The sequence below is a fragment of the Amblyomma americanum genome, chromosome 1 (assembly GCF_052857255.1).
Source record: "Amblyomma americanum isolate KBUSLIRL-KWMA chromosome 1, ASM5285725v1, whole genome shotgun sequence".
In the NCBI taxonomy this organism is placed as follows: Eukaryota; Metazoa; Arthropoda; class Arachnida; order Ixodida; family Ixodidae; genus Amblyomma; species Amblyomma americanum.
The window spans coordinates 512702822-512722507 of record NC_135497.1 but is presented as its reverse complement, the minus strand read 5'-3'; the positions used below and the strand labels follow the sequence as shown (position 1 = coordinate 512722507).

General features: G+C 47.1%; 1 protein-coding gene and 1 long non-coding RNA gene across 4 annotated transcripts; one reads left to right on the top strand and one right to left on the bottom strand.

Annotated features, from left to right (window-relative positions):
* Positions 1–6286: 6286 nt before the first annotated feature.
* On the bottom strand, positions 6287–19043 carry LOC144106851 (uncharacterized). Of its 3 annotated transcripts, none has more exons than XM_077639801.1 (6): positions 18882–19043; positions 17349–17472; positions 17058–17166; positions 16126–16325; positions 15854–16006; positions 6287–8011 (listed from the first exon to the last, which is right to left on the bottom strand). In XM_077639801.1, the coding sequence occupies exons 1-6, from the start codon at positions 18959–18961 to the stop codon at positions 8006–8008; spliced, it is 672 nt and encodes a 223-aa protein (XP_077495927.1). In that variant the 5' UTR covers positions 18962–19043; the 3' UTR covers positions 6287–8005. The 3 variants fall into 3 exon arrangements, with proteins under 3 accessions (XP_077495927.1, XP_077495936.1, XP_077495941.1); XM_077639810.1 differs by lacking the exon at positions 18882–19043 and adding an exon at positions 18095–18230; XM_077639815.1 differs by lacking the exon at positions 17349–17472.
* Positions 10488–12853, top strand: LOC144106844 (uncharacterized). The gene is made up of 3 exons (XR_013309135.1): positions 10488–10657; positions 10986–11122; positions 11572–12853. It is a non-coding gene; the product is annotated as an uncharacterized LOC144106844 (long non-coding RNA).
* Positions 19044–19686: the final 643 nt, after the last annotated feature.

Below are 19686 nucleotides of genomic sequence, written 5' to 3'. Positions count from 1 at the left end.
ACCCCAGGGGTAGCAGTTTCCTCCTGGACTCCGGTTGACTCTGCAACAAACAGTGACCATTTCCCACTCACTTTTGACATTGTGTGTCCGATGACTTCTATCGGCGGATTCAGTTGCACCCTAGTCGATTACAACAAGTTCAAAAGTTCACTCAGTTCAGAACTACACTCTTTGCCGAATTTGTCTCAGGAGAGCAGGGTGTTAGGCTTATGCTCTATTTTAGATCGGGTACGGAGGCAATCAGAGTTTACAGTGTGCGATAGCATAGGTACTTCTCTGAGCCCTTGGTGGAATGCAGAATGTTCAAAGGATTATAGGCGGCGCAAGGCAGCCTGGAAGAAACTTATCCATAATCAATGTCCCCGGAATTGAATCGATTATAAGTTTCTTGCAGCTACCTTCAAGCGCACAGTCACTAGGGCAAAAGAAAAATATGATGAAGAGAATTATGATCATCTATCAAAATCTAATAACAGACAAGCCTTGTTTCGCTTTCTGAGATCAAGGAACAGGCTGCCACCGCCTTACAACATTCCCTCTAATGTGCTGACTCCAGTAGAGCTTGCCAGGTCATTAGAAGAAATTGGCAAAGGCTTGGAACACCGTTCTTCTGCTGCGCTATCTCGCCCACAACTGCTTGGGAATCACTATGATGATTTCCTTAATGTCTCGGTTTCTGAGCTCTCCCAGGTGATAAATCGGTTACTTTCTGCAGCTCCTGGTCCTGACCGTGTCACCTCTGCGATGATTAAATACTGTTCGACGAATCCCCCAATGCTGTATTGGAGCTGGTAAATTACTCTATTAGAACCCCATGGATCCCGGATGCATGGCGTGTTTCCAAAATTATCCCGGTGCTTAAAAAGCCAGGCGAAGGGTTGGTCTTAGACAACATTCGACCAATTTCATTGACATCGAATCTGGTGAAATTGGTTGAACGCGTGCTGTATGGACGAATCATGCCCATTATTACTGAAAAGGAACTACTTAACCCCTGTCAGATTGGTTTCAAGCCTGGGTGCTCTATATGGTGTGCGCATACTGACCTCTAAAGCCGTGTCCGACTAGCGCGCCGGCGTCGACAGTATGCTGCGCTGGTAACTCAAGACATCTCGAAAGCATATGACAGTGTCGAACATGGGCCTCTAATGTACAGGCTACGGGCTTTGGGCTTGCCAAGTTATTTTGTGGAATGGGTGTCAGCTTTCCTGGCTGACAGAGAATTTTATTGTTGTCAACGCTGAGTTTCTACAAGGAAATTTCATCAATCTAGAGGTGAGCCTCAAGGTGCAATTCTCTCCCCTGTTCTATTCAACCTCTTACTCAGTTCGATTCCGACTTCCCCTGACGTGACTACGTACGTGTATGCAGACGATATAGCTTTCTTTGCTGCTGCGAGTGATTTACATTCTGTGTATATGGTTTTACAGTCATATTTAAATTCTCTTGACCGATGGTTATCTGAATTACACTTAGGTCTTAATGTAAACAAGTGCGCTTTGTTACCTTTTCCGGTTACTCAGCAGGTACACATTTCATTGTCTTATCGTCATCATGTAATTCCTCAGGTATGTTCTCTAAAGTATCTCGGGGTAACTTATGACTCCTCTCTCTCTTGGCGGTCACATATAGTCCATGTTGCTGCGAAAGGGATTCGGGTGGTAGGCCTTCTGCGAAGGATGAGTAGCCCTCGCTGCGGTATGCGCAGACATGCTCTTCTGCTGATTTACAAAATGTATATCCGGCCAATCTTGGAATTCGGTTGCGTTTTGTTTTCTGGAGCAGCTGCATACAAACTGCGCCCACTTCTGCTCTTATAGCGAGAAGCTCTGCGCCTGTGTTTGGGTCTCCCTAAATACGTGGCAAGCAATGTTTTGTATCTGGAAGCGCGGGTGCCGTCTCTTACTGCAAGGTTTCGCCTTTTGACAGTACAAACGTTTTTAAAGTTTTGCGACTCGGAGCAGCATGCATCCGAGTTGATCTTCTTAGGGCAGCGAACGGAGTTCTTGGGTGTCGGCTGGTCTCGCCTTCAAACTCCCCAAATCTGTTTCGTTGAATCTTTGCTGGGCCCACTCAACGTGCGAATACCTGAAATTGTTCCGGTGCGGTCCATCCCCGCAACTGTGTCTATCATCTACGATGACTTTTATCCATGTAATGCAAAATTACTGCCTTTCTCATGGTTAAATGGTATGTTGCAGTGTTATTTGTCGACCTTCAGCTCACATGTTGCAATTGCGACTGATGGCTCGGTGTGTGCAGAAAAGGCAGGTGTAGGTATTTACTCCCAGTCCCTTGACTGGTCTTTTTCTCTCCGTCTCCAAGATTTCACTCCTATCTATCTGGCTGAGTTTCTAGCAGTGGTTCTCGCTCTGCGCAAGGTACCAATTTCTTCATCAGCAGTAATAATAATTACGGACTCGTTATCTTTATGCACTTCCCTCTCGGCGTCCACTGAATCGCAGCTCTTTCGGATACTAAAATTCCTGATCCCTCCACACATCACATCAATTCGATTTATTTGGGTTCCTGGGCACAGGGGTCTTCTATTAAATGAATCAGCTGATGCTTTAGCGAAGGCAGCCCTGAGTGGACCGATTGTTGACCCGCTTCCAACAACTGCTTACATCACGGCGGCACGCTTTCGACGGTACACTGTAATGAACGAATTGGGCGCATCAGCGCTTACTTCCTTGGACGACTTCCAGCACCTACTGTTCCCTTGGAGAAGCTCAGTCTGGCGATCGCGCAATCTTGAAGTTTCCTTCACGAGGCTTCGTTGCCGGGTGCCGCAACTAAATTTTTACCTCTACAGGCCTGGTCTGGCGATCTCCCCATTGTGTCCGTATTGTGCGGAGCCGGAAACAATAGAGCACTTTCTTCTTTTTTGCCGTCGCTACTCATCGATTAGGAGCCGACTATTAGAAGTTCCAATACATAATCTCAGTTTGCGCCTGTTTTCTGCGGTTGTTCTGTCTCTTGGCGCTTCTATGCTTGGCCATACCAATGGGAATGTTTGCTCTGCCGTTCAAAATTATCTGCTAGAATCAAAACGTCTACCATCATGAGCTTTCGTCCTGCCCATCCCATTATCAGCTTCTGTATTTCGGTTTTTACAACCACTTATAGTAATCCCTAACCCTTCTTTGCCTAAATTTTAGTTCGTATGGCCCCCCTAACCTCCTGCAACCACCTCGGCTACGGAAACTGTGCGATCCAAATTTTGCTAGGTCATCCCATGTTTGCCACATGCTACTGGTCATTTAAATAGTCACCACCTGGTTATGGCCAATCCCCCTTGTGGGTATGTGCCATTTTGTGAGGTCAACAACAACAACAACAACAACATGTAACTCTGCTATTTTTCATGATTCCGGAGTGAAAAACACACACATTACTTCACACAAAAAATGCATTACAATGCCCTGTACTTTTTATGTTTGCTGTTTTATTGTTGTCTCTGGTTCCTATCACCTGTAAATTACTTATGCAATGTTGTGTTTGAGCGACTGTATGATTTTAAGTTTTATCCTGTTTTGTATATAAGTGCCTGTTGTCTGCTACCCATGCCAAAACAGGGGCAGGAACCTCGTCAAGCTACTAGGATAGTAGCTTTTTGGTCCTGTCCCAGTATTTTTTCCTGGCTGATTGTGCAAAGAACGCTGAATAAAAGAATTTTGATGAAACCCAAACCGCATCAAGAATAAATCATATTATAAATAATTTAACGGGAACACAGGAATACGGGAAGTGGTACCTGCATGCTGATGTCTAACGGGTCATATCAAAGAAGGAAACACACAAGCAAAATTTTGGTGTCTATAAAACCTTTAAGTTAACTGTACCATTTTGTACTCAAGCAGAGTCTTAATTATGTCAGGAAAATCATATAAAGAAAATTAGTATTATTATCATGGCCTTCCATCTCTGTGAGAGTGCACAATAGTAGGTATCAATGGCTCAATGTTCCTACAAGTCTGTCAAGCTTCTTTGCCAACATACTGTACTACGGCCACAAAATAAATGCGAACAGCTGAGCGTGTGGCAACCGGTCCAGCTTAGGCCGTCTGCATGTCGTTGTCAGTTACAGGCGCGCTCTTCCGGTTTGCGATAATTTTCTTTTGTTTTATTTGACTTTCACTTCACTTAGCCGCTGGAGCGCCACATTCATGCTTTTCATCGATCACAACTTGCACAGCATGGTTTCGCAGCGAGTGAAGTGAGCTGTCCTAGCTCTTTGGCTTAACAGCATGCATGCTGTATACGGTGAGTTGTAAATAGTTCTATTCTATGATGCATCGTCAGACTGCTTGAAATTTCTCGCCTAATGCACCCCATTATAGGCAAGGCCTCTGTGAGAGTGTCTCGGAAGCGTGGTGCTTTGTGTTCGCAAAATCAGTGCAGTTATTATGAACAAAGTCATTTTTCTCCGCATGGAGAAAGTACGGACTTGAGCGCACGTTTGGTTTCACGTATAAATACTGCGGACAGTACCGCCATTGCACGATCATAAACGACGAAGCCTCTTTTCCTGAACTGGTCAACCTTTATTTTTTTTTGGAGAACACGGGCTTATAGCACCAGGATGATGGAAGAAAAAGCGAAGCGCTGCAAGCCAGGGCTCTATCAGCACTCCCTTTACATATGCGGGCGACAGCGCTGTTGCCAGAGGAAATGCGCTGCGCCAGTTGCACTCAATTGCGCTCCAGTGGCAACGCGAGAAAACGAACTCAAGAGAAAACAGAAGCAAAAGTGTCGATAACCGGATGCGGGCGCCTATCGCTGCTAGCGACACGCAGACGGCCTAGTCTAGACCGTTCGCCACGCGTTCCGCTGTTCGCACTTCATTTGAAGCCAATTGTACCGTCTGCTGCACTCATTTTGTAGAGCTGTCAAGCAGTGTACACAAATTACTAAAAACTGAAATCAGACAGTAGCCTTATAGTTAAGAGATTATGATCATTACGACTTGCTTTGTTGGTCCATGCTGCTTTACTTCTGTGCAATGATTTCCTGCAGAATCTAGGAGCTGGAGTGAGGGCTTCTTTTGTTTGCAGGGCAATGTTGTGCTTGAACGTTGTACACCAGTAACGCAGACTGTACATGTGGCTGTCGCTCATGTGGGTAAATTTGATGGGAGCTAGTTTTTGGCACTGATTGTAAGATGGCCTTATAAAACATTTCGCAGTGACGCTCTTCAGGCGTGCTGCTACACAAGCGAAATCTGGGTGCTCAACATCGTCAAGACTGTTTCTATCCAGAGGGCTGCACACTCTGCACCTAGCACTCGGGATTGGCAAAGAACGTAGAAGCGATTTAAAATGTGCGCTCTGAAGCAGTGTTCACATCATGAATCAGGTCCTCCTGCTGCGTGGCAGCAGGTTATCAAATTTTGAGTTGGGCAATAAAGACCTACCTTTAAGCTACTCAGTACCAACAGGCACCAGAAATAAAATGCAATGTTAATAGTGCGGGAAATTTACAGCAGTATTGATGTAATGCTGCCTGAAAAGCTCTAGAGCTAGCTAGAACGGTTAAGTGTTGCAGTCTCCAGCATGCATTTGACTTTGAAAGGCAACTGTGGACATTGGACAAGAAGTGCAACAGTGACGGCCTGCTGTTAAATTTAGTGTTGTATTTAGCGCACTATTTTCAGAGCTCCTTTCTGTGTGGTACTGTTTGCTGTTGACTTTTTGTCAGTCTACTTTGATAGTAACTTGCCTTTCAATTACTTTGATAGTAACTTGCCTCTCATTACTACATTTTTAAAGTTTCCACTGGTAGTGATCATTGGTAGTGTGCTTCATGATTAACAACTTAAATGCACTTCTGCTCTGAGCTGACAATGATGCCATGTAAATTTAGGCTACTTTAGTAGCTCCTGTGTGTCAAAAATTTGCTAGAGTAGCTTTTGCTTTATTTATTGTCATATGGCTGCTCTGACTGCTTGGTATGGTGTCACTCAACAAGCTAGTGTTTGAAAAAATATTCATACTGTTTGCATATATATATATATATATATCTGGCATTTGTTGTTATTCTATTCAGCTAAGACACTGGTTTGCTCATTAGGCTGTGTTCATAGAGAAAAGCAAAATTATTTTGTATTTTAGATGGCTTTGTGATATTCTGATCTTGACCAAAAACTTCCCATGGTACTTAAGGCAGCGATTTGGGCAAGTTGGTAATGATTCCTTGTTAAACACCGCTGAAAGATATGATACGTGAATGACAAACACGCAACAGGAGCTGCCTCGCAACTCATTTTTATTCAGAAAAACTGTGGCTGTAAATTTTCACTTTTAGAAAATTTTTAGAATACACGACGGTCAAAAAACACAACACATCACCGTGGTGAGTTTTACACACCACATCGCTTCACTCCTACTTGCAGCGGCGTACTAAAACTGCAACAAACCGTACTACAACTGGGAGAAAGCAGAAATAAAGCTAGCGGACATGATCCTTATGAGAGCATACAAAACAGAGCTACACCTACCGCAATCAACCACGACGGAGAAGCTAATGGCTCTAGATCTACGTAACACCTTTTAGGAGCTAAGAGAGACCCAACTCGTAGCTCAGCTCCAGAGGCTAAAAAAGACCAAAACAAGGACAGAGCTGCTCAAAAGGTGCGGCTACGAGGGTGCACTGTAAGAAATAAAAAGATCAAAACTAATACACGATGAACTGCAGGAAACAATTAGGGTAGCACCAATTCCCAAAAATATGGATCCAAACCTGTACAAACGGCGACGGGAGGCTAGGGCACACTATGTGCAACAGAACGTAGCCAACAAAGAAAACATTACGTACACGTATGCGGCTGCATACGGAAGAACTAGACAACACAACAGAAATAGAGTGGTTGCAACGGCAATTAATCATGAGCTCAAAGAAATAGCCAGCGCAACTATCAGGGATGACACGATTCAGGAGGCCGAAGAGGCTGCCATGGCCCTAGCGGCGGGAAAGAGCTGCCGTGCTCAAAGGTCTAATACTTCTAACAGACTCGCAAACAGTATGCAGAATATACTTGAATGGCAAAATGGGAAGGGGGCAGTGCTCCACATCCTAAAAACAGCCAAATTACCGCCGAAGGAAAAACAATTGCAACACATAATAATGTGGGTACCGGGACACACAGAGATCACGGGGAATGCCGAGGCGGATAGGAGAGCTCAAAGGCTTACAAACCGAGCCTCCAACCAAACCAGCCTCGATCAGCCTGACGCGGAACCAGTGCCCTTAGGATACCCAGAAATTCTGAATTACTATAAGGGGGTTAGGACTACATATCCCCCACCTCACAAAAATCTCCACCAGCAGGAAGCACTCTCTTGGAGACAGCTACAAACTGAAACTTTCCAGAATCTAAACATGCTAAGTAAGATCCATCCAGGGCTATATAGCAGCAAATGCCCGTGGTGCGAGGACAAAGCCACGTTAGTTCACACAACGTGGTGTGAAAAGAAAATAAATGGGGCTGCAATAAACAAAATCCCGAGTGCGGAGCAGTGGGAGAGGATGCTTTCCAGCGAGGATCCGGTGGTCCAGGCAGGACTGGTCCGGAGAGCCTACCTGCGGCAAGACTCAGTGGGGCCCTGGACTAGGGGCTCCAACCCTGCCACAAGAGCCACAGACTACGTCAAAAGATGTGAAGAGTGGCTCGACACCGAGACCCACCATATATTTCTATACCAATAAAGTTATTACCGCCACACAGCAGCTTGCATGTGTGGCGCCTAAGCTGGTGACGCCCTCAGCCGCAGCCCGGCACCGTGGGCAGTGAGTGCAGCGGGTACTGCCGAAATGTATGACCTCCTCGTGCCTCCTTGCATGGACGCGTTGCCTCAACCACTTGCCACATTGGGCGCACTCGCAGGGCTTCGGACCAGTGTGGATCTTCGTGTGCGCATTGATATTGTCCGGCTGGGAGAAACTCTTCTGATACAAATGGCACGTGGAGTGTCGCCTGCCAACGTGGGTACGCTCGTGACTGATATCAACCCTGCGTACATGAAGGGTAAGAATAATCAGAATTACCGCACGACTACGAAAATCTGCTCCAAACGTCTGCGCTAGTAGGCACATTTAGCGTATCACGTACCATGTTACCGTTACCGGTACCGTACCGTAGTACCGGGAGCCCGCGTAGCCAATGCATATTCGCACATCACCCTGTCGGCACCAGACAGCAGCAGGTACCTGGCAGCTGCACGTGCGCATGCAGCATCAGGACCAATCAGCGCGTGCTCACCGGCGGTGGACGGGCATCCGGTAATTCGGTGACGGTAACACGGTACACGGTAGGCTAAAGATGTCTAGTTATGTCTGCACATCTCTTTCAAAGTTATTATTTCACCAATGACGTTCACACCTTCCATCTATATCACTGCCGCTGGTGTTACGCACATGTTAGCCTGTTTCTGACGCAGCTCTTCCGCATGAGCGAATGTCTCACGCTTACTCTCTTTCCGCTCCTTTTAACGTTTCCTTCCTATGTCCTCGCTAAGAGAACCTCGGTTGACCCGTACTTCAGTTGTAATGTGAGCGACTCAGCAGTAATTATAATCAGGCACCACTGCTGAGTTCAGCTCTGCAAGTACTGAAACACACACGCGCAATGTCACACTCAATTCTATAGCGTCCAATAAAGGTCAGCGCTTATGATGGGCTGGCCGCAAGGCGACCAGATTTCGTGGGCGGCTCGCACACTTGCGCCAGTCCTCGTGAGAGGCCGCTACAAAAAGCACAAGCAGGGCCATTTCGCACGCGGGAGACTCCCTCAATTCTCACACCGCAAGAGCGCCTTCAGACTACCGTTTCGCATACATTGAAGGCAGCTTAAACGGCAGCGGTTACAACGAACACTCGCTTATTACGTTAAGGTGGTGCTACCGTAAAAATTTGCATACGAGGAATGACACCTCGTCTCAGATATAACGAACGACTGCGGCCGTGCAACTCGGTTAGGACAAACAAGGAGGCGCCGGGAACTCTACCCAACTGTCTAAAAACTCGCGCTTCCCGTGACCGCAGATGGCAAACAGCGCCACCCAGCCCCGGTGACATCGCTCTGGAGAGAACTTCGAGACACAAAAAAGCAACAAATGCAGCATTAAAAACACGAAAATTCGCCGTCGAAGCGCACGCCGACGGATTAAGGCATACACGTTGATCACTGCGTAAGGGCTGGGCAAAGCCTCTAAAGTGCAAGTGAGATTACAGCCGGGTCGGCGATCAACCAATGGTAGCGATTAGAGAATCTTAACAGCAGTCACGTGGAATACCTGGCTTGCCCAGCCGATCACGTGGCAAGCGTCACCAGCCCAATCGGTTCTCCACATTCTGCGCTGCCACCGTGAGTAGACAATGCCCAGACTGTGCAGTTGATATGTTCTGTGTGTACTTGCGCTAGCTTCACCGCCGCATGGACCCCGGCATGACAGACGACGGTGACGCACGTGGTGTTTGTGGCAATGTGTCGTTATTGCGCAGCTGGCTGGCACGGGTGACTTCGTTAATGCCGACATCACTGAGCCACGAACTGATGAAGCATTGTACGCTAAGTACGAGCACTCCCAGACTGCCAGGAACATTATGAAGACCACGACAAGGAGGTCGACCTATTGCCACCTGCCTTGAACGCGTCAACCTTAGTTATGTCGCATCCCCAAAGCAGATTGTTGGCGGCAAGGTTCTCGGCCGGGAGCACATGACCACCGTGGACAGCTTGCAAAGCAACGTGATGGGGCTTGCTTTCAAGTATCAGACGCACATAACTCACTAACTCCCTTTTTAAAATATATGTATTGCTTTTCTTATTTTATAATTTGGTTGTGGTATTAGAAGTTCACTTACTACGAAATTCAACAACGCAATCAATGCGACCGTCAGGCTCGCTTGGACTGTGTTTGTTAGCTTGCTAGAAAAAAGGGCGCACTGTTTATGGAAAATGAGCACATAGCGCGCACAACAAGCGCGAAGGCACACTTTCAACTGCGCTACTGCTACTAGTGATGCTGATGACTGCGTTGTGCACTGTCCGAAAATCGTGGCATTGAAACATTCATTGTGTATTTGCACGGCGACTTCACGATTTGTGCTTTATAACATATTTATGGCTTCAAAAGGTGGCTCGTCGTAAGAAAGGCCATCTCTCCAGGGGCCGTATTCTGTACCGCTCTCAATACTAAAACGAGACCAAAACGCTCACAATGCCGCCATATTGCCCCACTCCTATTTTTTGCGTCACCGGCGACTGCTGTAAGCGTAGTGAACACGGCTGAAGTGATGACGTTGCGCACTTAATGCGGACTTTAAATTCAGAGCGAAAAAGGTAGCACTTAAAAAAATGGCGGCGAACGTGGCGGCATACTTTGCAATACGCCGGTTGCGTGTGCCGACGCAACGACGTAGAAGAGTGCACGAAGACGCTTTTGAATTGCCGGACCAGTTGTTTCGGCGCGAGCTTCTCCTGGAGAAGGACACTGCGCGGCGGTTGTGTCACGACCTTTGCGATGAACTGGGAGGTTTGCGAGCAAGTACGGTGTCAGTGGAGCGGCAGGTTCTGTGCGCACTGCGCTTTTTCGCCAGCGGCGGTTTTCAGAGCGCCGTAGGCAACGAGGGCAATGTCGGCGTATCGCAACCGACGGTTAGTAGATGTGTGCGGCGGGTTTCCGAAGCCATCGTTCAGGTTGGGTCGCGAAAAGGGTGGGTTCGATTTCCGGCGAGCCCCGAGAAAAAGGCGGCGGCGAAGAAGGGTTTCCATCGCTATGGCAGCATACTTGGCATCGTTGGCTGTGTCGATGGCACACTCATCGCCATTAAGGCGCCGCGGGGCAATGCTGCACACACGGCAGCCTTCTGGGGCCGCAAATCTTCATCTGCTGTTTTTGACTACATGTGTTCGCCTGCAAGTCCAGGCCGCGACAGCGGAAGTTCATGCCTAAGCTTGTATTGTACCAGCTGTTTTCTTTCAGGTCTGCGACTTCAACCTTCGCATCCTGGCCGTAGACCCCCGCTGCCCCGGCTCGTGCCACGCAGTCTTCGCCTGGCGCTATTCGTTGCTGCGACGTGATGTTATGAGACGCATGTTGGAGGGAGGAGTTTCTTTTGGGTAAGCAGCAAAGAATGCCCTGTCTGGGTTACATATATCGAGCTACAGTGGTCCGCATGCACTGAAGCTACAAGCGTGCTAGTTGCTCATGCGCCTCGTGCGAGTTTTCGCCCCTTTGTTGTCACCGCATGCAGTAGAAACACAAGGCAAATAAAGCATTTTTGGAATGCTTGCTATTTCAAGCCTAAGCCAAGGCAGAAAGCGTTTGTACGACACTTGTGGCGTATTGGAATTAGTGAAACGTTTATTTCAATATGAGCTTACAAGGGTGTATGCCTAAACATCTCAGCCATGCATTGCCTACATGCCCAAGAATGTCATGTTCAGCAAAACCTGGTAGTGGGCTACTTAATCTGAATCTTCCATTGTATTGTAGGGCATACTTGAAGGCTGTTGAAACCAGTAATGGCAAAGAACATTGTTAACAGTGCATGATTCTGGTTATGCAGGAGACAGTGAGTACCCTCTGGAGTGTTGGCTTTTAACACCTGTGCCAAGCCACCCAAGTGCATCGAACATGGCGCACGCATCAATGCGTTCGGTGGTCGAGCGCGCCATTGGCATGCTCAAGAGCCGCTTCCAGTGCCTGCAAAGGTACCGGACGCTCTATTACGAGCCGGAGCAACTGGCTCTCATCACCACAGCGTGTGCCGCGCTGCAAGACCTCTGCTTGGAGGCCGCTATGCAAGCGGACGATGAGGGTGCCCCTGCCCCAGAAGACAAGGGCCCGCCTATGCCTGCCGGCTATTTGCCAGGTACTGGGACACGCATTACCTACCTTCAAGAGAAATTGTGCGCGCGCATGCAGTCAACCAGCTGCGGAGAAACCGTCTGCAGCAGCCGTTGGCACGGTTGCGCAGGCAACAGCAGCATGTGCAATGAACTAGCTGGCCAAGTCGTCGCAGCCACAGAAGGCAGTGTCCAGCCAATGCTTCTGTGTGTGTGTGTGTGTGATGGCTGTTTTAGTTACAGCTAGTCAAGTGGCGGCTTCTTTTTTATTGTTTCTTGCTCACGGTCTGTCTCTGGAAGCAAGCGTGCACACCAGCTGCCACTACACTTATAGTGCATTTGCACGTATACTTTCCAGTTCATCGCATAACTCGCAATACAGCCACCACTTCACAGTCGTCTTGTTCAGTCGGAACTCTCGCCAAAACAACTCGTCCAGCAAGCCAAAAGCATCTTCATGCACCCACCTACACCATTTCCTGTGTGGACCCACCCGCCCCTCCACTGTCGTCATCTTGCATCCTGCCTGTGCTGTGCTGTGTGTAGAGCTACCTGTGCTCACTGTTTGTGTGATGAAGCTCGTGAATACATAGCAAGGGAGGAAATGTTTGTGATGCCTGTTGTAATGGGAAAGTAACACCGAAGCATTTAATCACTGTGCACCACTATTTTTTAACTGCATGATGACCATTTCATACAGGCATTGCATAATCACGGGATAGAAGAGCCCTATGTTAAAATACTGGAAGATATATATAGCAACTTCACAGCTACTATAGTCCTCCATAAAGTCAGCGATAAAATTCCAATAAGGAAGGGCGTCAGGCAAGGAGACACGATCTCGCCAATGCTGTTCACCGCATATTTACAGGAGGTATTTCGAGGCCTGACTTGGGAACAGTTGGGAATAAGAATAAATGGAGAATACCTAAATAATCTGCGATTTGCTGATGACATTGCTTTGCTGAGTCACTCAGGAGGTGAACTGCAAATCATGATCAATGAGTTAGACAGGCAGAGCAGATCGATGGGTCTAAATATTAACATGCAGAAAACCAAGGTAATGTTCAACAGCCTAGCAAGAGAATAAAAGTTCACAATTGGCAGCCAGAGCCTAGAAATTGTGACGGAATACGTCTACTTAGGGCAGGTAGTGACAGCTGATCCGGATCATGAGAGGGAGATAACTAGAAGGATAAGAATGGGGTGGAGCGCATATGGCAAATTCTCGCAGATCATGAGTGGCAGTTTACCAATTTCCCTCAAGAGGAAAGTGTACAACACCATAATCTTACCGGTACCCACCTACAGGGCAGAAACGTGGAGGCTAACGAAAAGAGTTCAGCTTAAGTTAAGGACAACGCAGCGAGCCATGGAAAGAAAAATGATAGGTGTAACGTTAAGAGATCAGAAGCGGGCAGAGTGGGTGAGAGAACAAACACGGGTTAATGACATCCTAGTCGAAATCAAGAGAAAGAAATGGGCTTGGGCAGGGCATGTAATGCGAAGGCAAGATAACCGCTGGTCCTTAAAGGTAACGGAGTGTATTCCAAGAGAAAGTAAGCATAGCAGGCCCCCGGCAGAAGGTTAGGTGGGCAGATGAGATTAAGAAGTTTGCAGGCAAAGGGTGGATGCAGCTGGCAAAAGATAGGGTTAATTGGAGAGACATGGGAGAGGCCTTTGCCCTGCAGTGGGTGTAGTAAGGCTGATGATGATGATGATGACCATTTCACACAAGTGGTCGCATCACCAAAGGCATTAGCAAAACATTTTGCACAGCATAACATGGGCAGTAAATCCCATGTCTTGTCCATTGGAGCACAATCTGTCATGCAGACATGATAAAAAAAAATATTGCAAAACTGCAAGCTTGCATGGTAATTATCACAGCTTGTGTAGGCAGGAAGGCCACTTTTGCACATAAGCATACAAACATGGTACGCAACTACTGCAATGTTCAGTAAGTAGTGCATAATACATAGGTGCCGACTGCGGTGGGGCTGGAGGGCTCGAGCCCACCCAAAATTTATTCCCCCCAAGAGGGGGGGGGGGGCTATCGATACGAGATTAAAGTGTACAGTTGGGGGTATCATCATGCAATGCATATTCTAACAATCGTATCATAACATAGTACACAAGACTGTTGTGGTCATACCAGTACATAAAGCTGGAGATAAGCAGAATCCATCTAACCATTGACCCATTATTTGAGATTAATAGCACGCAAAATAATAGTACACACATTTACACAATTTAATTTTCTGGAGGATAGCAATTTCTTCTCTCCAACAGAGCATGGCTTCCGAATGTCTTTCTCTTCTGACATTCAACTACTTTCCTTCACTTACTACTTGCACTTCTATTTTGAATGCGCTTTTCATCTCACTGCATATTTCTTGACTTTGCTAAACCATTCGATAAAGTTAATAACTCACTGCTATTACATAAGCTGGGTGTGCTGAACATTGACCCTCAAGTTCTGAACTGGATTTATAGATTTCCTTCTTCTCGTGTTGAATTTGTCAGCATTAATGATGCTGAATCCTGTACTGTAGCTCTTGGTGCTAGGGTTCCTCAAGGGTCAGTACTTGGTACCCTTAACTTAATTCATCTTCTATATTGCTGTGAATTGCAGTTCCTGTCCAGAATGTACACTGTATCCTGAGAGTAAAATAAATATGTTTTGTTGAGGAACATTCCCGGAGGATGGGGGAAGGCGAGTGAAAAAACAGAGAGGATGCTAACTGGGCCACAGTCCCCCTGGCAGATTGAAAACTTGGTGCCTGTGACTTAATGCATTTTACACGACTCGAAATGTAAAAAAAAATGTGAATGTCACAACTGGCTGTTATCACTAAATATGATAAACAGTCCAGTAGTTCCTATGAAAAAGGTACTTAACCACGTGCATGACACTTAATGCAAGTCGCTGTACCCACAATGATAGCAGCATGAATAGAAAGTCCTCATTCATATATAGAGACATGTAAGCATCACAGTCACATCAGTGAGGTGGTGTGTGAGTAGAGGTCTGATGATGATAGTGAATTTTTTTGACGCAAGCGCATGTGTGGCCAAAGAGCACCACGGGACAAGGTATTTTCGTTTGTTCAAGGTGTGGTCAAACATCCATTTCCCAAAAATTTCACCCTGAATAAGCCGAGCACCAGGCCAGGGGAAGCTTGTACCCGTTGTATCACCAGTGGGTACACAGCAGCACTTGGGATCGAATCCCACACCTCCCGCATGCGAGGCGGATGCTCAACCACTATGCCTCCGCTGCAGTCATTAGAGGTTTTCACCGAACAGCAAAACATGAAGCACAGTCATGCAGAGCTTTACAAAATATGCAGGCAACACTGCATGAAAAGCCCCATTACAGCAGACATATGGTTTGGTCACTAACACCTCTGCATCTTGGAGAACGTGAAATGGTAACAAAAGGGTAAAAGTGGTGAAATGATAACAAGAAAAATGCAGATACAGACTGACTAGATATTATACATCTGCATTTTGCACAATGAAAAAAGGCACCATTAGAAATATGCATAAACAAACTGTCTAGAAAATATCACACATGTGCATGTCACAGAGGCTAAAAAGGTACAGTAACAAAAACTACAAACCTTCTGCGACTTGCAGGAAAATATAAAAAACAGTAAAAAAAACTACAAACCTTCTGCGACTTGCAGAAGGCTATAAAAACTACCAAAAACTTCAAGCCTTCTGCGACTTGCAGAAAACTGTGAAAAACGAGTAACAAAAACTACAAACCTCCTGCGACTTGCAGAAGGCTATAAAAAACAGTAACAAGAAATACAAGCCTCCTGCGACTTGCAGAAGGCTGTAAAAAAACAGTAACATAAACTACTAACCTTCTGCGAAGTGCAGAAGGTGATAAACAGTAACACAAACAAACCTTCTGTGACTTGCAGTAGGCTGTACAAAAAATAAAGGCTGCGCAAACAGGACAACAGGAACTTAGCTCGGTGGTGGATGTACCTGGTAGTGGAGCAAAAGCACCAAGAAGGAGACGGCCACCACAAGCTGCTCGTGCAGGCGCACAGACTGCTCCCTGGTGTCCCGCACAGCTGCCGCCAGGTCTGCTACAGTGGCTGTTAACTGCCGCCTATTGGCAGCAGCTTCGTTGAGGTGCTGCACATACAACAGGGTTGAAGAATTAAGCACGGATTTGGAAAGGTGAATATGGCAACATTATGTTGCATGGAGCTGCATCTGCTGTACACAATGTGGTGCATGGTGTCAGCACGTACCTCCAGGAGGCGCGCCTGAAATTCGGCATCCCTCCTGTTGCGAGCCTCAGCGAGGTCCACTGTGCGCCGGGTCTCGCGAAGGAGATCAGCCACCTCCTCGTCCTGCTGACTCCTCCTAAGCACAGGACGGCCCGGAACTGGTGGTGAGGGCGGTGAGGGAGATGAGGGCAGTGTGGGCAGTGCAGTCGGCTGCTGGGTGCCTGCCAGAGGGAAAACAGTCTGAATGTGCAACTTGTCATACAATACAGCACAATGTGCAATAAACAAACTGTTCAGTGCAATGTCTGAGGGGAGCAGAGCAGAGTACATAAAAGCAGTTACAATCAGTGATATGACAAAGGCAGCATTGTTTCAGTGTACTCAATGTGCACATCAGCCTCGTCACAACTCCCACTGTAAGAGGGAAACAGCTGAAACAACGTGCCAATGCAGGATGCGCTAAAAACTTTTGTGCACTTTGTAAAACAACTGTGACTGTATGATGCTCCTGTATATACTATTAATTTGAGGCAGCTAGCAAAAATGGTAATGTGCAGTCTGCATAGCCTCTATACTGGCCGGCGAACTCACTAGCTATCTCGCCATGCTGGTGTTGCTGCTCCTCCTCCAGCAGCTCAAGAGGTGTTGTCTCACTTGCCCCTGCCCATGACGTATTGGTGTCATCTAGATGAAATCATTACACAGGACACAACTGCTCAGTGAAGTTTCTGCACAGCGGGAAATCTGTACGACTAAAATGTGTGCTTAGTCATTAGGGCGGCACAATCAAGGCGAAAACACACTACCAGAAGAGAGAAGGTAAAGAAGCTGAAGCTGCATTTGCAGTCTCCAATTTATGCACTCCCACACCTTCCAAATTTAGCAGGAACACATATGAGGTCATCACCAGTGTACACAAGCTGTAAGGCATACACATAGAATGGTTCACCTACCAGCTGCAGAGTGGGCCTCCCTCTGTAGGCCGCTTGTACCCGGTATGCTGCCCACTGAAGCTCTGTGGCCGCGAGGTGGCCTGAGGGGATGAGGTGGGCTGGCCCGCTCCTGCAAGAAGGAAGGCGCAGCACAACATGTTCAAACATGAATGTCTTGTGGTTCATCAGAGGGCTGCATTGCTTACTGCACATGACCGTGAGGTTCGATCAAGAACCCTTCGTTACCAGCAAGCTGAAACCTTTGCAATTGCCTGTAACGTCACAGCAGTTGAGTAACGACAGTGGACATACCTGCTGCTGGCAGGGGGCGGCGAGCTGCTGGCAGTATGGCCTCCCGACACCCCCGGCACTCACTGGCCCGACCAGTTGCACGACGCGGCCAGCCCTACTCGATAGCCTACCGCCACTGGTGCCCCTGTGATGTATGATGCGGAAATACACGTTAAACGGTGCTCCACAGACCACTGTTGACCAGCTCAGCCTTGGCCAGCTTGCAGCCATGCCAATTCTGCGTGCCACTGGGAGGCCAACACATGCCAAGTGTGGCACCAGTGCTCAGGTGATTTCACAGCCGGACCCTCTCGATTCAGTGTGGCGGCAATCTGTTCCCAGAGCTCCAGCCTGCGAGCCGCCGGATACTCGGGCGAGAGCTCTGACGCAGCCCGTGCCAAGGGCGGATGCTGCTCGAGAAGCTCGATTAGCAACAGGTCCTGGGCGACGGACATGCGTGACCTGTTCGGTGGGGTCGCCACTTCAAATGATAATGGTTTTTCACCCCAGTTCCCTAGGCAATTTCTCGGTATCGACCTGAGTGAAATTAATTCTGTAGACAGGGAATTGTAGGGAATCTACAATAGTGGTCGCTTACATAAACGTGCGCTGCATTGAAACAACTTGTAGCAAAGTTATGAAAGACCACAGAGTAGCGAGACGGTTTTAAATGTGCACCTAAATGTTTTACTCACATTTTTTCGTCCCGATGCTCATATCCGTTTACTTTTGTCATGAGAGTAAGCGACCACTGACAACATATTTACCTCCACAAGTCGTCTTCGTCGATTTTCATGCCGACAGCTCCTTGCAAGTTGATCTCTGTAGGCCCGTAGCAGTCACTGCCTTTAAACTAATTTTACTGTGCACTTAACACATCGGCAAAGTGCCTTGATTTTAGACGACACGCGAAAAAGGACAGGAGCAGTGGCTGTGGGATCAGTTGCTTTCTAGCAGGCCGCCATGTTCACGCTATACCACTGCCAGCACGCCCTCATGGCGAAAGATGTTACCCAACAGCAAATTTAATTGCAAAAGTGAGAACGCTTCTAATTTTCCTTCATGCTGTTGAGTTTGCAGCACAGTTTATTACCAAAATAAGCATTATTTGTTTTCTTCATTGCGTTTCTGTTTATTTTTAGACTGGCATATTCACGCTTTACCGCTGACAGCACATCTTCGCGGCAACAAAAGTGACTGAACAGCAAACTTAATTGCAAAACTGAGAACACCTATTGTTTACCTTGGTGGTGTTGAGTTTTAAACACAGTTTGTTAGGAAAATAAAACAATACTTATTTTGTTCACTGCAACTTTACAGGAAAACGTTAGCGTACGGTCCCTTGTCATGCGAATAAATGTTTCCGGGGCGGAGCCACCGCAACCCTGCTACTAGTTGGTTGATCCCGCAGTTGGCATCTTGCTGTGTCGTCATTTTGACGTCACGCTCTAAAGCTTGAGAACGATTTAGAGAGGGGTACAGAATATGGCCCCAGTTAACTAGCCACGATGGCGTCAAGCAAGGTAGAACATTATAAAAAGGTTTTAGGCCTACCTGTGACTGCTCGTGCAGGTGCCGTACGTGCAGCTGCAGATTCCCTGCGTCGTATGTCGGTGTTTCTGGCTGGTATGCATTTCTAAGTTGTATTGTGTAGAGAAGAGGTCTCCGCATTTCTCACAGGCGAGGAGCACGCTGTGCAAAGGAACGATATTGACGTCCTCTGAAAAAGAACCAACCAGTGGGAGGAGCGAATGAGCACATGTAGAGTGAAGAACTGCCCACAGAATTCGGTGTTCTTAATGAGTACTGTACAAGAAAGGTAAAGGCCATCAGTAGTACTTTTTCACATCAGTTCCTCAGTATCAATTCTGTGCATGGCAGTTTTCTTAAGGTAGTAACAGAACAGTACATCATATTAAATATTTGCCTGTTCACGATACAAAGGCAGCGCGATTGTACAAACCTGCACAGAGCAGTCAGGAGGCAATATATACAATAAAGATAAAAAGGCAGTGCCTTTTCCGGAAGCGCGATCGACCAGCTTCGTATCGGCACACATGCATCAAATGGGGAGTTCTCTCACAATGCTGATGTCTTTTTTATGCACTATGAATATATACATAAAAAGCAAGCACCCATTCTTTTTAATCCACAGTTTAATACCCCTGCTATTCAGGCAATGTGTCAATGTTCCTTCACCTTTCACCGACATGTCCTCGCACAAAAAGGTCCGCCGTCCCTGCTGACATTCATAGTGGTCATAGTCAGGCATATTCGAATTAGCTTAGACTTGAAGAGGGAACGGAAGAAGCTAGTGAAGAGGAAGTCCATTAACGAGTTAGCAGCAAGAAGGAAAATA